Below are 15684 nucleotides of genomic sequence, written 5' to 3' on the forward strand. Positions count from 1 at the left end.
CAATAGTATGTATGAAATCCATATCATGAAGAAAGGAGTCTCACACGCTCGCTCTGTCATTGTACACTAAATTAAAATTATATCTTACTTCGTAGTGAATTTATAAACTGTTACTATATTATTATTATTACTATTATGACTATTGTGTATTTTCTAGAATAAGTATCGAAAGCCAATGAAAACTAACTGAAATGGACGACAATAGGAACGATAATCACTATCAGCAAGATAAGAACAACCAAAAACAGACACAATCTCATTTTTAGATCTTTCCACCACATCTGCTTTCTCACCCTATTGGCGCCCCTCTTGAAGCCTTGTGCGGAAATAGCCAAGTTATCAGCTTTGTCCTCAATGGAGGTCAGCCTTTCACCACGCTCAGCAACCTTATTGATGTTATCTCTCATTATTCCCACTGTATCATCGATCTCTTGTCTCAAGGCGGCCGTCTTGTTCTGGGAATTTGGGTTTGAACTCGAGTTGCTTTCCTCTGGGGGCATATATGGGTCGTAAGGCACTGATGATGACATCTTTCCGCGTTCTTGTTGTCTTGCTGTGTATAGATAAGAATGTTCTGTGAAAAGTGCACTTGAATTACAGATACTAACTTCTGAATATATAGTTTGCGCCTTGCTTATAGGATGTAAAACCTTACCTCACTCATATTAGAGAAAGTATTAGCTAGCTCCCCGCTTTTGCATCTTTTAAGTGCAACAAATAGTGTGTATTTCTTTGGCTGTGCTACACCACTGGCACGCTACAAGTCGAAAATCCGAAGAATTTTGAGCCACTTTTGCGGAATGCGACAAATGAGAAGTGAAAAAAAGGTCACGTGAATATCATGTGATTCAAATCACGATGAACGTTCCGTGGAATGGAATTCTGGGGGTGAGTAAAAATGGCTCTATGATCATCGTTTCAGCCACACATAAGTTTTTATTACTTTGCTCCACGGATTCGTAAAGGGATACACTGGGAAACAAAAGGTTCCCTTAATTTGATATGAGGCTAGGCCATATTATTTCATCCTACTGGCTGAATAATACACTTATTTGTTGATATACATCAGTGTCTCGTATAAATATAAGAAAGGTAGTTGTGCGAATCTCTTTCTTTCTTATCTGTTCCCCCATTGAACAACCCTATGAGATATAGTGAGTGAGCTGTTATATCTCTGTATTTTGTAAATTTTATTTAGTATTGCAGAGAAATCAGACAATAAACTTTCGTCTAGAAATTTGTCACGATGCTGCAGGCATTCTCAAATTCAAACTCGAGCTTGAATGGAATAAGCGCTTCTCCGTCGGGCTTTCCGCCTAGCGAATCACAGCCGTACGAAGGCCTCGATGCGGTAGCTCAAGAAGATATAAGAGAACTGGCACGAACACTGACAAGTCAATCTTCTCTTCTATCTCGGGAGAAACATCTTGCTGGAACAAGCGGGCCGAATACATCAACTGCCGCTGCTTCTTCATCGTCATCGAACCAGTCTATTTTTACGAGCGATGTCAAAGGTGTCAACCCAGTATTTTTGGACGTTAATGATCCAAATTATGATGAGACGCTGGATCCTCGGTCCGACAACTTCTCCAGCGTCAGATGGGTACGGAACATGGCTCAAGTATGTGAAAATGACTTGGATTTCTACAAACCGTTCTCGTTAGGTTGTGCCTGGAAAAATTTAAGTGCCTCAGGTGATTCTGCCGATATATCATACCAGGGAACTTTTGGTAATATGCCTGTTAAATATTTGAAAATGGGTTGGAGATGCATTTCTCGACATTTGTTTTGCCGACAGCATGATAAGGGTGAAGAGAATGGTTCTACTTTCCAAATTTTGAAGCCGATGGATGGATGCATCGACCCGGGCGAACTACTAGTCGTTCTTGGAAGACCAGGTGCAGGCTGCACTACATTACTGAAATCTATATCTGTAAACACTCATGGATTCAAAGTATCACCGGATACCACCATTACGTATAACGGTTTTTCTAACAAAGAGATCCAAAATCATTACCGTGGTGAAGTGGTCTATAATGCAGAAACAGATATACATATTCCTCACTTGACAGTATTCCAAACTTTATACACAGTAGCAAGATTAAAGACCCCCAGAAACCGAATCAAGGGTGTGGATAGAGACACATTTGCCAAACATGTCACCGAAGTGGCAATGGCAACTTACGGACTAAGCCACACTGCAGACACGAAAGTTGGCAATGATTTCGTTCGTGGTGTATCTGGGGGCGAAAGGAAAAGAGTTTCCATTGCTGAAGTTTCTATATGCGGCTCAAAATTTCAATGCTGGGATAATGCCACCAGGGGACTAGATTCGGCTACTGCACTGGAATTCATCAAAGCTCTGAAGACACAAGCCTCCATCACAAAGTCTACAGCAACAGTTGCTATCTATCAATGTTCTAAAGACGCCTATGACTTGTTCGACAAGGTTTGTGTCCTTTACGATGGTTACCAAATCTTTTTTGGCCCTAGCAAGCAGGCTAAGAAATATTTCCAAAGAATGGGATATGTATGTCCTGAGAGACAGACCACGGCAGACTATTTGACGTCTATTACTAGTCCTTCTGAACGGATTATAGACGAAAATATGGTTACACATGGAATCGTGATTCCGCAAACGGCTTACGAGATGAGCCAGTACTGGATACAATCAGAGGAATGCAAACGATTGCAAATACAAGTGAGCAAAAACTTAGACACAGATTCCTCCCAGAAAAGAGAGCAAATGAAGAACGCACATATTGCCAAACAATCTAAAAGAGCGCGACCCTCTTCACCTTATACTGTTAGTTTCTTTTTGCAGGTCAAGTATCTTCTAATAAGAGATTTTTGGAGAATCAGAAATGATCCCAGTATTCAGCTGTTTACAGTTCTGAGCCATGCAGCAATGGCTCTCATATTGGGGTCTATGTTCTATAAAGTCATGCTTTCCACTACTTCAACAACATTTTATTACCGAGGTGCGGCTATTTTTTTTGCTATTTTGTTCAACGCCTTCTCATCACTGTTGGAGATTTTTTCACTGTATGAAACAAGACCTATCACCGAAAAACACAAAACTTACTCATTATATCGTCCAAGCGCTGATGCTTTTGCCTCTACATTTTCTGATGTTCCAACAAAATTGGCTACTGCAGTTACTTTTAACATCCCGTACTACTTTTTAGTGAATTTGAGAAGAAATGCCGGTGCCTTTTTCTTTTATTTTTTAATCAATGTTGTAACTGTTTTTGCTATGTCACATCTATTTAGATGTATTGGGTCAGTATCAAAAACATTACCTCAGGCAATGGTTCCTGCATCTGTTCTCTTGTTAGCTTTTGCAATGTACACTGGGTTCGCCATCCCAAGAGTTCAAATGCTTGGTTGGTCAAAATGGATCTCGTATATCAATCCATTATCTTTCCTCTTTGAATCATTAATGATTAACGAGTTTCATGGTAGGAATTTTCCTTGTGCACAGTATGTACCCAGTGGGCCAACTTATGTGAATGCGACAGGCGACGAAGTGATCTGCTCAGCTCTCGGTGCTATTCCAGGTAATGATTATGTGAGTGGTGATGATTTTATTCGAATAAACTATGGCTTTCGACATAAGAACAAATGGCGGTCGCTTGGTATCGGTTTGGCTTACATCATCTTTTTTTTATTTCTGTATTTGTTCTTTTGTGAATACAATGAAGGAGCAAAGCAAAATGGTGAAATGTTAGTCTTTCCTCATAGCGTGGTTAAAAAAATGAAAAAGAGGGATATTGTCTTTGGAAAAAAAAGGGGAAACTCGCCTGAACTATCTACTCCTTATTCTGAGAAGGACGTGGAGATGAACAACGATTCGAGTGTCACTGATACAAGATTACTGCGTGATTCTGATGCAGCCGTAATGACTAATGCCAGCATCATAGCAAAAAAACAGTTTTCTTCTCCCTCATCTTCTGTATCGGAAAGTAATAGCTTTAATAAAAATGGTGATATTGAACTGTCTAAGTCACAAGCGATTTTTCACTGGAAGAACTTATGCTACGATATCCCGATTAAGAAAGAAAAGAGGAGAATCTTGGATAATGTTGATGGTTGGGTCAAGCCTGGTACATTAACTGCATTAATTGGCGCATCCGGTGCAGGAAAAACAACCTTATTAGACTGCCTGGCCGAAAGAACCACGATGGGTTTAATTACTGGCGATGTGTTTGTAAATGGAAGACCACGGGATGAGTCCTTTCCTAGATCAATTGGTTATTGCCAGCAGCAGGATCTACATCTGAAAACTGCAACTGTGAGGGAATCGTTAAGGTTTTCTGCATATCTCCGCCAGGCTGATAACGTATCCATCGAGGAGAAAGACAAATACGTCGAGGAAGTTATCGACGTGTTGGACATGAAACTTTATGCTGATGCTATAGTAGGCGTTCCTGGTGAAGGCCTAAATGTGGAGCAAAGAAAGAGGCTGACAATAGGCGTAGAGCTAGCCGGAAAACCCAAACTCCTCGTATTTTTAGATGAGCCCACGTCAGGACTAGATTCTCAAACTGCATGGTCGACTTGCCAGTTAATGAAAAAACTCGCTAGTCGTGGACAAGCAATTTTATGTACTATTCATCAACCTTCTGCCCTTTTGATGCAAGAATTCGATAGATTACTGTTTTTGCAAAGTGGTGGGCAAACTGTTTACTTTGGAGAACTAGGGAAGGGTTGTAAGACTATGATTAATTATTTCGAATCTCACGGTGCTCATAAATGCCCCTCAGATGCCAATCCTGCCGAATGGATGTTGGAAATAGTAGGTGCGGCACCAGGAAGCCACGCCAGTAAAGATTATTTCGCAATCTGGAGAAATTCTGAAGAATACAAAGAAATGCAAAATGAATTGGATTGGATGGAACAAGAATTGCCGAAACTGACCGAAGGTTCGTCAAACGAAGAGCAAAAAGAATTTGCAACATCAACATTATATCAGATCAAGTTAGTGAGCTACCGATTATCCCACCAATATTGGAGAACACCATTCTACTTATGGTCAAAATTTTTTTTAGCAATTGTGTCCGAACTATTCATAGGGTTTACTTTTTTTAAAGTAGACACATCATTGCAGGGCTTGCAGAACCAAATGTTAGCAATCTTCATGTTTACAGTAGTTTTCAACCCGATATTACAACAATACTTACCTCTTTTCGTTCAACAAAGGGAGCTTTATGAAGCTAGAGAAAGACCGTCAAGAACATTTTCTTGGAAAGCATTCATTGTATCCCAGATCCTCGTGGAAATTCCTTGGAATTTATTGGCTGGAACAATAGCTTTTTTCGTCTACTATTATCCTGTTGGATTCTATAGGAACGCCTCTTATGCAAACCAACTTCACGAAAGGGGTGCTTTATTCTGGTTGTTTGCGTGCGCATTTTACGTCTACATCAGTTCTATGGGAATATTAGTAATTTCCTGTATTGAAATTGCAGAAAATGCTGCGAATCTCGCTTCATTATTTTTTATCATGTCTTTATCTTTTTGCGGTGTTCTGGCCACCTCAAATATTTTACCAAGGTTCTGGATTTTTATGTATAGAGTATCACCTTTGACATACCTCATTGATGCTTTGCTGTCCGTTGGGTTGGCCAATGCTAGAGTTGTTTGTTCTAGCGAAGAGCTTTTAAGAATTGTTCCCCCGAGCGGTATGACATGCTTGGAATATATGGAACCTTATATTCAATCTGTTGGGACAGGGTACTTACTTGATGGGAGTTCCAAAACCGAGTGTCAATTTTGTCAATTCAGTTCTACTAATGATTACCTATCAACCGTAAGTTCTTCGTATTCACGTAGATGGATGAACTATGGTATTTTTAGCGCATATATTGTCTTTGACTATTGTGCGGCGGTATTCTTATATTGGCTAGTAAGGGTTCCTAAGAAAAGCAAAAAACTAAAGAAATGATTCAGTATAAAAACAAGTTTATTATGTCTTACAGCACAGTTTCCTCTTCATTCTTTAATGATCAGAGGTCAATGTCATGTTGCTAATTGTTACAAAAAGACTGCTACCATTCACTTCTAAAACGTCAAATACCTAAAATACTTTTAATTCGTTACTTTAGGACTGCAAAAAATACTAGTAAACAAATATTCGTCGACTATGTTGGTTTTGCTATCTTATATATATCTACATATATCATTTTTTAAAACTACATCCCCGGCTCTAATTAAACTATGGTCTCCTATTGTATTGGGTTTGTAAAGCATCAACTTGTTGCTGTAAAGACTGCAAGTTACCTAAAATATCACTTGAATTAGATCTATTAACATCTGTATTGAACGGAAATTGCTGCTGATGTACATGCTGCTGCTGCTGATGTACTTGCTGCCCCAACATTCCGTAATTAGGTTTGTTAGGTTGGTTATGTATTCCCGCGTTGTTCAAGTGGAGCGATGCCGAATGTTGTTGCACTTGAGAAAGCTGTCCTCCATAAATTGGTTGTTGAGATTGATTAATGGGTCGATATTCACTATTATATGACTGATGAGATTGACTGGGGTTCATTACTGAGCTAGTGTTTTGAAACGAACTCATGCTATTACTAGCATTACTATTATTAGCAGCCGACACATTCGATGACGTAGGATTTGGAGATGGTGAGTTCGAAAGCAAAGATTGGAAATAACTATTAGCAGCATTCTGGGGTGATAAAAAATTGGGAGATTGTATGCTTGGTGAGTTTGTATATGTGTTTTGAGCCGAGACTAAATTATTTTGCTTTTGCATGTTTGAGAACGAATTTGGGGTTGGCACAATGGTTCCTTGCTGGAGCTGTTGAGTACGTGGGGGTGGAGGAGGTGGAAGGTTTTGGGATTGTTGCTGATTATTAGTATAGGTATGCTGAGGGGATATCATTGTTGATTGGTTATTGGGATACGTATTTTGCGGGGAGATTATAGTAGATTGATTTTGAGTAAATGTGTTTTGTGGTGAGACCAAGTGTGACTGTTGATGTTGCGAGATTGTATTTTGAGGGGGAATTAAATGTGACTGCTGATGTTGAGGGAGAGTATTTTGAGGAGAAAACGCGCTTGATATCTGTACTTTTGGCATGGACATAATACTTCCATTATTAATCCGAACGTCGTTGGGGTAGGTGGGTTGAGGTGAAATACTTGAAGGTTCAATCTTTGATTGGCTCGAACTAATACCTTGATAAGATTGCTGCTGCTGGTTACTTTGAGGAACTGTCATATTAGAAGAGCTTGAAAAGGGACCTGTAGCTTGCGGGGATGTAGATTGATTTGTGAACTGTGATTGAAACATCGGGGACACCATGTTATCCACTGAAGGTGATAAATGCTGTTTCATTAAGTAGTTTGCAGAGCCTGTGGCAGTAGGCTTTAAAGGCTGCAACCCTCCAGAGTTAACAACAGTATCAGGTGTAATGGTAGGCTTACCTGATGGAGGTTGCTCCATATGACTTCGCATCAAGTAATTTGCGGAACCAGTTGCAGTTGGCTTTAAAGGTTGTAAACCCGCCTGAATGCCACCGTTGCTTGCATTTAATCCCTCATTATATTCTTCTCGCACCAAATGGTTAGCAGAGCCTGTAGCCGTTGGCTTCAAAGGTTCCAATGGTACTTGCTGAGGAACACCATTGATATTGACATTGTTAATTGGTAAGTTACTACCATTCTGTAAGAACATTGACGACATTGGCAATGATGCTGAATCAACTGTCTGTATTTGTTTGAAATGTGACAAAGAGTCCTTCATATCTTCCAAAACTTTCTTTTCCTCCTCGGTTTCTTGTTGTTCGCTAGGTAAACTTGAAACTAACCCACTGTTTTGTCTCCCCTTATATAATCTCTTTAATAATTGGTCCATGGGCAACGTGAAGTCTAATGGGCCATCATTACTAGAATTCTGACCTTCGTCTTCCCCATTAGTATGTTTATTTCTTGACTCATTATTAGTAAACGAATCCTGATTGGAATTTGGAGGATCCTGGAATGTTATATGTTCTGAAAATCTAACCTTCTTACTTTTAAAGTTCGAGTTTTTTATTCTCCGCCTGACTCTCTTTCTTGTTGTCGTACCAGTCAATAACAATGAAGCAAATGAATCAAAGTCAACCTTTTGATCACCAGCTTTGTTGTAATTATCATCGTCTTCCACCTCCTCATACACCTCTTCATGATTATCACTGCTTAGAATAGGGCGCGGTTTGGGTACAGGCGCCTTCTCCAAAATCATATGTCTTAGCGGTAAAATTCCATATATAATAGCCCTAGAAATTAGTCTTAGAACAGCGAAGAATTGACCAATATTCAGTGCATTTTTACAGCTACGGAAAATTTCCACAATTCTATCTTTAATTCTTTGTGACAAGTTGAAATTGGATAAAAATCTAAAAACGTCATTCAATCTGACTAATTTTCCATGAGTTCTTAGACATATATAGTTGTACCATCTTAAATAAGTCCTTATTTCTTCGTGAGTAAGCTGGTTTTGTGATAGAGACAACGGGACTTGCATGTCTTCGGGTGTCTCCGTGTACACATCGCCTCCAGAAAGCCTTCCTAATTCTTTGTGAGGAGAATCTCCCTTTTGAGGAGAGTTTACATTGGTCATAGATTTAGCACCCGTATGTGCACGGTTATTCTTATAAGATAAAGTCGTATCACTGTGGCTTCGCGATCCTTGATCCCAAAAGCTGGAATCATGTGGAGCAGCAGTATTTATTCCAAAATCGAAAGATACGCTAGGAGGTCCCAATCCATTTGAATGTTTCTTTTCTGCTTGGTCACCGTTGCTTAAATCCAATCCTGGAACATTAAGCCAATCAAACGACATGTTTTGTTACCATGTAAGATTTGTAGAGAGTAATATTAAACCTATAAAACCACAATAACGAGAGAATGTCGATCGTTTGAATTCTTCACTTATCGCTTCTGTTTTATTCCTCTTTCCTAGTATTAAATCTTTTTCTAATAGGGGCAGTTTCCTTTTGTTTTCTCATTTGGCGAAAAAAGGACTGTGTAAACAGATAGAAAAAATAATGTTATAATGTGCTATATATATATATATGAATACAAATGCTTAAGCTAATGCAGTTTTTGCCTAGAACCCTCTAGATATAGTAATGTCCCTTTGTAGTTCAAGTAAACTTCTTTTTTTAGTACTTGACTTGCTTGCCGGCAATTCTTTGGAATGCACCGCTTTTGCAGTCTTGCGTGTTGGCGATGATGCTATTTTTGTTTGCAATGGTCTCTTTTTATAACCAGATTTGTCGTTCAGAACATCGTCAATGACTGCATCTATAGGAATATTAAAGAATTGCTTTTCTGTCTCCAAAGTATAGTCCAGTGGTTTATTCGCACATTCATAGAATGCTTCAAATGCCTTCCTGCCACCATACACCCTTTTGTACTTCCTTTCCATAGGCGTAGTATTCCTTTTTCTAGTTAATTTACTCTTATCTTCGCCTGTAAGAAGGGCTGCGCCTTCCCTCCTTCCATTATTCCTGACTAGTTGGTTTTTGGGGTCTTTTGTAGAATTGTTCGCAATTTTATGAAGTGAAGTATAATCAAGCATATTGGCAGATGGTCTGATGCGTCGATTACTTTTAGCATTTCTTGTACCATCTAAAAAATTGGATCCCATGATACGTATTTTAGTCCTTTTGCCTTTCTCCACTTCCTGTATATAGTCTAGGAGGCTGTACTCTGTAGTGTTTCCGTCCCTAGCGTACTCCCTGGATGTACACTCCCGTAGGTATTCTTCTTCCAGCAAATTCACATCCCGCTTATCAGATTGAACTTGCATTGCAAGGAAATACTTCAGGAACTCTGGGGTGTAAGACTTATTATATTCCTCAAATACAGGTTCCCTAAATTTATAGGTGTATCGTGACACATCATTGTCAATGTTGAGATTTGGTTCGCCCAGTTCACTATTCGGCTTGGCTAACAATTGATTGATATCAAGCGCCTCTCCGTGAGGAATTGCGATTTTGTTTGATGGCGTGATGCAATCCATATTAACTTCTTTTCGTATGACAGAATCAATATCAACTTGTGAGAAAAAAGCACAGTTTTGCGGTAATTCGTTTATACCCATTTGTTGACAAAACATGGCCCTTGTCCATATGTTACTGATTTGCAAAGCCATAGCAGCTCTGTATTTATCTTTATTGCTCACTAAAAATCTAATCTCATCATGGATGGAAATGCAGAGTCTTGCCTCAAGTTTATATTTTTTAATGATATACTCCATGGAGCAACAAAGGAGATGCAAATAATCAACACCGGATGATTGGATGGCCCAATTGATTCTCGATGGTAAAAAAGAATTTGCCCTCAAGTTTTTCTTCATGAGTGAATAAGTAATACCACATCCTAAAACAGGTGTCTTTGGTGTTTCTTGTTCCGCAATACTTTCTAATTTATTGAATAAGATTGACTCGGAACCACCATACCAAAACTTCTTGAATAATTTCGATCTTTTTGTTTTACCTTTCGTATTCTCATATAATTTATTTGCAATTTTTTTTGTCTCTTCATCAGTTAAAGATGGGTTGAACCTTTTAAGTAGTTGGCTCGCAAATTTAGCACCTGCGCCATAAATTCTACCATAATTGAAAATTTTTGCCTCATTACGAGAACAACCCAAAATTTGAGCAGTCTTAGTGTGCAGATCTGTTCCTTCATTTTTAGTTCCTTCCAGACACATCCATCCAATCGCGGTACCACCATGAACATTAAAAATAGAATCACCGACTAAAGATGCTATCCATAATTCTTCACTATCCACATCTGCTCCAACAAAGCAATAACCTGGGGGGGCCTTCACTTGGGTTTTTAACTCGGAACCTATTCTGTTGGTTTTTGCATTAGACGCGGTTAACCATGTATTTTCCACAGCCCTTCTAGTGATGGTGCCCATGGGTACAATTTTCGGTATAATTATGGCAAGATCATCTGCTTTGTTATTAACTGAAGCTGGTTTAGCGAACAAAGAGTGAAACTCACTGCGGAATTTAAAATTTGGGACTACAAACTGCGATTGGATTCGTTCCCTCGCTGACATCCAATATGAGGCTGAAGAGTTAATTTGTAAAGCTTGATGGGCCAATTCAGATTCTGATTTTAGAACGCCCTTTTCAAAAAAATGATTATACGATTTCGTTAATAGGTTAGTACAATTGAAAGTCGGCCCATTAGGATGAGGTACTTTGAAAAGAACACCTGAGGAATGTAATCCGAGATTCTTTAGTCTTATTTCCTCTTCCTCTTGAGATACGCTATCTGCTAAGACGTAATTTTTTGCTTTGTATACTTCTGCTTGTTCATGAGGCACGTTAAAGCACCATCCAGATTCCTTCGACCATACTACGGGGGAATTTTCCCACGACAGCTTGAACAGAATTGGAATTATTCTTGATTTGATAGTGATTTTCGGTTCTAGAGTGTCCTTTGATGGAAAAAGTTGTCTATACCATTCGGGGAAGCCAGGCAGTTTTTGACATTTTGCAGGAACACCTTTCTTGGTCAATCTTAAAGGTTTTATGTTCCAGTCTAGTTGTGATAACCAGGGATCCTTGAGATACATTTCCGGTTGGCCTTTCAAAAGAACAATATCCTTAATGATTTGGACAATTTTGGATTCTATTTCGATTTTAGACTGTTGGTACAAAGACTCGGAACTGTTCAAATAGTTGTTCCAATCGTTCAGTTTTGTCGGTAGAATACATTTACTTAAAGACTTTAAACCTGCAAAAGAAACAGGATGAGGACACTTCTTTAAGAAAACAGGAAAAATTTTGTCAAACACTTGACTCGTGGCCGTTACGTCAGTGGCACAGTAGTTGACTAGTTTTTGGAAATTTTCGATAATCGTTGATTTGTCTGTGGAAGCGAAGAAATCCCTATCGGCTTTATCTAAATTAATCTTGCAGTGAAATTTCGCTACATCCTTTAACGAGTTTAAAGCAGACACGTTCAACCAAGGATCGTCGTAATCCTCAATGGAAATTTCTGATTGCACTTCTGGCTCTGCTTCCGTCTCCTTTTTCTTGGTATTCTTCATGAACATCGGACGCTGTCTTGAACATAACCCAAAAGATGCAATATGCAGTGATTGAGTGTCCAGGAAAAAAGCCTTCGAGTCCTGAAAATTGTACTCTTCGAGAACTCGCGCCCTGTCGTATGCGACATTGTGACCAATTACGACCTGCTCCTTATTCAACGTGTTCATGGGTATCAACGCAGCAGGGTCATCACCACCACATATGAACGGCGAGCACCAAAGGTACCATGCCGTCGACGAAAGAGCAGTGGCCAAGGTCGGATAGTGAGAGATGTTATACAGCGTCTCCACATCAAATACCACTAGCTCTTCATCTGGAAATTCAACTTCAACAGGGGCCGCTCCAGGCACGTACTTAACCCAGCCTGGCTTCCGCAGCCATTCCGCCGGTCGTGGCACCATCGCCGTAAACTTATCCTGACAGAAACTTTTGTACGGCTCTGAATTAAACTGTCCAATCTTTTGAAAGTGCTCATCCAGCGACCCACCTTGCAGTGGCGGCAAGCGAAACGATATGGGCTTCGTAATGAGCGTCTTCTTCCCCCATAAACCATGGTCTCTTAGCGACTTTTTCGATAACTCCATGAGCTTCTCGTTTTGATCCGCCTCGTCTCTGCCACTACAACTTCCAAACACCTGTTTTTGCAGAGACTCACCTAAGTACTGTATCCCTACTGGGTTAATCCTGGGTGCTTCTTCCACATTCTTCTTTATGGAGTACCAACGACAACTCATCTGCACATGCAGCGGCCGCCGCCGTACCATACGCACCAGCCATTGAGACGTGACCATTAGCTTCGTCATGCTTGTCCCCACTTGCCCAATAAACCCACCATCGACACTTTGATTTCTTCTCCAAAACTCTTCTCTTGTAGTCCTTCACTATTGTTGTTTACTGAGTATCGGCTAAAAGTCCACTCTGTGTCACCCGCCACGGAGAGGGGCGAAAGCGGCCATTTCGATAAGAACTCACGCTATATATTAGCAAAGAACAATAGCAGTTGCAAGAAAAGTTATTTATTACAAATTTGTAAAAAGATCACAGAACAGGCCACGCACCATCCGATACAGCATGTCCTCCGCTATCACTGCTTTGACACCCAACCAAGTGAACGATGAATTGAACAAGATGCAAGCTTTCATCAGAAAGGAAGCTGAAGAAAAGGCGAAGGAAATCCAATTGAAGGCTGACCAAGAGTACGAGATTGAAAAAACTAGCATCGTGAGAAATGAAACTAACAACATCGATGGCAACTTCAAGAGCAAGTTGAAGAAGGCCATGCTTTCGCAACAGATTACCAAGTCTACGATAGCAAACAAGATGAGATTGAAGGTTCTTACTGCTCGTGAACAGTCGCTAGACGGAATATTCGAGGAAACCAAAGAGAAGCTGTCAAGCATTGCTAATAATAGGGACGAGTACAAGCCTATTTTGCAATCTTTGATTGTGGAGGCTCTCTTGAAGTTGTTGGAGCCCAAGGCTATTGTCAGAGCTCTTGAAAGAGACGTTGATTTGATTGAGTCGATGAAGGACGACATTATGCGTGAGTATGGCGAAAAGGCGCAGCGTGCACCATTGGAGGAAATTGTCATTTCCAAAGATTACTTGAACAAAGACATCATCTCAGGCGGTGTCGTGGTGTCCAATGCCTCTGACAAGATTGAAATTAACAACACTTTGGAGGAAAGATTGAAGTTGTTAAGTGAAGAGGCGTTGCCCGCCATCAGATTGGAATTGTACGGTCCTTCCAAGACAAGAAAATTTTTCGACTGATCAGCCTGCGGGTTGTATACCTACATACTTACATATACACACCTAACAGAATCTTTTTTTTGTATTTTGCTATTCTCTGTTGTAGTACAGTGTTTTTGTCTTTTTTTTCTCTTTTTTTTTTTTTTTTTCTTTTTTCTGGCAGCATTATGAAAACAATAGGGCTCAAGTTCATATCAAGACCATTAGTAATGATACACGCAATCGAAAAAAGGCCAATTTTTTATCAAACATTCCATGAATCGGCGTCTACTGCTGCGTTCTATATTTGGCTTCCAACCTTTATCGAGAATAACCTTTGGAAGACCCAATAAGCCCTTTCTCAGACATCACACTGATATATCTGCAACTACGAAGACGAATGGCACCATATTGCGAAAACAGTTGCTATCGCTAAAGCCCATTTCTCCCTCAGATTCGCTCTTCATTTCTTGTACAGTTTTCAATTCCAGGGGAAATATCATCTCAATGTCTGAGAAGTTCCCTAAATGGTCCTTCCTAACTGAACATTCCCTTTTTCCCAGAGATCTGAGGAAAATAGACAACTCCTCTATTGACATCATTCCAACAATCATGTGCAAGCCGAACTGCATTGTTATCAACTTACTGCATATCAAAGCTCTTATTGAGCGTGACAAAGTCTACGTTTTTGATACGACTAACCCTTCCGCCGCCGCCAAACTAAGTGTACTTATGTATGATCTGGAGTCGAAGTTGTCTTATACCAAAAACAACTCTCAATTTTACGAACATAGAGCTCTTGAGAGTATTTTCATTAATGTGATGAGCGCACTGGAAACGGATTTCAAGCTTCACTCACAAATCTGTATCCAAATCTTAAATGATCTAGAGAACGAGGTTAATAGACTTAAGCTACGACGTCTTTTGATCAAGTCCAAAGATCTTACGCTTTTTTACCAGAAGACTTTATTGATCAGAGATCTACTAGACGAACTTCTGGAGAATGACGATGACTTAGCAAACATGTACTTGACAGTCAAGAAGTCTCCTAAGGATAATTTTTCCGACTTAGAAATGCTTATAGAAACTTACTATACTCAGTGTGATGAATATGTTCAACAATCGGAATCTTTGATTCAAGACATTAAATCTACTGAGGAAATTGTCAATATTATACTGGACGCAAATAGAAATTCCTTGATGTTGCTGGAATTGAAAGTCACCATCTATACATTGGGATTCACTGTAGCGACCGTTCTCCCTGCATTTTATGGTATGAATTTAAAAAACTTTATCGAGGAAAGCGAATGGGGGTTTACCTCCGTGGTCGTATTCTCTATTGTTTCTGGGCTTTATATCACCAAAAAAAATTTTAATTCATTACGATCTGTGACAAAGATGACCATGTATCCAAATTCCCCGGTAAACTCTAGTGGCTATTCCAAAACATCAGCATCTATTTCCTCGCCAAACAAATTAAGGAGACGGCGAACTTGGTGGACATCGACTAAGCAGCGATTAGGAATACTATTTTATGGTAGCAGTTATTATAATAAGTCTACCTTGTCGAAAAATAGGATTAATAAGGGATTTTCAAAAGTAAAAAAGTTCAATATGGAAAATGATATAAAAAACAAGCAGAACAGAGATATGATTTGGAAGTGGTTAATAGAAGACAAAAAGAACTGAGTAGCAACTTTCTTGATAAACCTTATAGTAATATTAGCATAAACCTGTACATATTATACATTACGTAAGAAGAGAAAAGGTAGTCTAAGACCTTTTTTATCAGCAAGCTCTTTTGTCTTTGTAGCAACATATAAATGATTAAACTAAAACTAACTATACAATGGCACTTTTATATTAAGGACAA

General features: G+C 39.4%; 6 protein-coding genes across 6 annotated transcripts; 3 read left to right on the plus strand and 3 right to left on the minus strand.

Moving 5' to 3' along the window:
- Positions 1-182: 182 nt before the first annotated feature.
- SNC2 (SNAP receptor SNC2) lies at positions 183-530 on the minus strand (the record flags this gene model as incomplete). The annotated part of the gene is made up of 1 exon (XM_056225960.1): positions 183-530. One exon carries the CDS (start codon positions 528-530, stop codon positions 183-185), a length of 348 nt encoding a protein of 115 aa, XP_056079726.1.
- Positions 531-1246: 716 nt separating this feature from the next.
- PDR10 (ATP-binding cassette multidrug transporter PDR10) lies at positions 1247-5947 on the plus strand (the record flags this gene model as incomplete). Its single annotated transcript, XM_056225961.1, has 1 exon — positions 1247-5947. One exon carries the CDS (start codon positions 1247-1249, stop codon positions 5945-5947), a length of 4701 nt encoding a protein of 1566 aa, XP_056079727.1.
- Positions 5948-6217: 270 nt separating this feature from the next.
- Positions 6218-8845, minus strand: SCD5 (Scd5p; the record flags this gene model as incomplete). Its single annotated transcript, XM_056225962.1, has 1 exon — positions 6218-8845. One exon carries the CDS (start codon positions 8843-8845, stop codon positions 6218-6220), a length of 2628 nt encoding a protein of 875 aa, XP_056079728.1.
- Positions 8846-9112: 267 nt separating this feature from the next.
- MIP1 (DNA-directed DNA polymerase gamma MIP1) lies at positions 9113-12883 on the minus strand (the record flags this gene model as incomplete). The annotated part of the gene is made up of 1 exon (XM_056225963.1): positions 9113-12883. One exon carries the CDS (start codon positions 12881-12883, stop codon positions 9113-9115), a length of 3771 nt encoding a protein of 1256 aa, XP_056079729.1.
- A 268-nt stretch (positions 12884-13151) lies between these two features.
- Positions 13152-13853, plus strand: VMA4 (H(+)-transporting V1 sector ATPase subunit E; the record flags this gene model as incomplete). Its single annotated transcript, XM_056225965.1, has 1 exon — positions 13152-13853. One exon carries the CDS (start codon positions 13152-13154, stop codon positions 13851-13853), a length of 702 nt encoding a protein of 233 aa, XP_056079730.1.
- A 234-nt stretch (positions 13854-14087) lies between these two features.
- On the plus strand, positions 14088-15500 carry MRS2 (Mrs2p; the record flags this gene model as incomplete). The annotated part of the gene is made up of 1 exon (XM_056225966.1): positions 14088-15500. The coding sequence occupies one exon, from the start codon at positions 14088-14090 to the stop codon at positions 15498-15500; it is 1413 nt and encodes a 470-aa protein (XP_056079731.1).
- Positions 15501-15684: the final 184 nt, after the last annotated feature.

Source organism: Saccharomyces mikatae, assembly GCF_947241705.1.
Source record: "Saccharomyces mikatae IFO 1815 strain IFO1815 genome assembly, chromosome: 15".
Taxonomy (NCBI): Eukaryota; Fungi; Ascomycota; class Saccharomycetes; order Saccharomycetales; family Saccharomycetaceae; genus Saccharomyces; species Saccharomyces mikatae.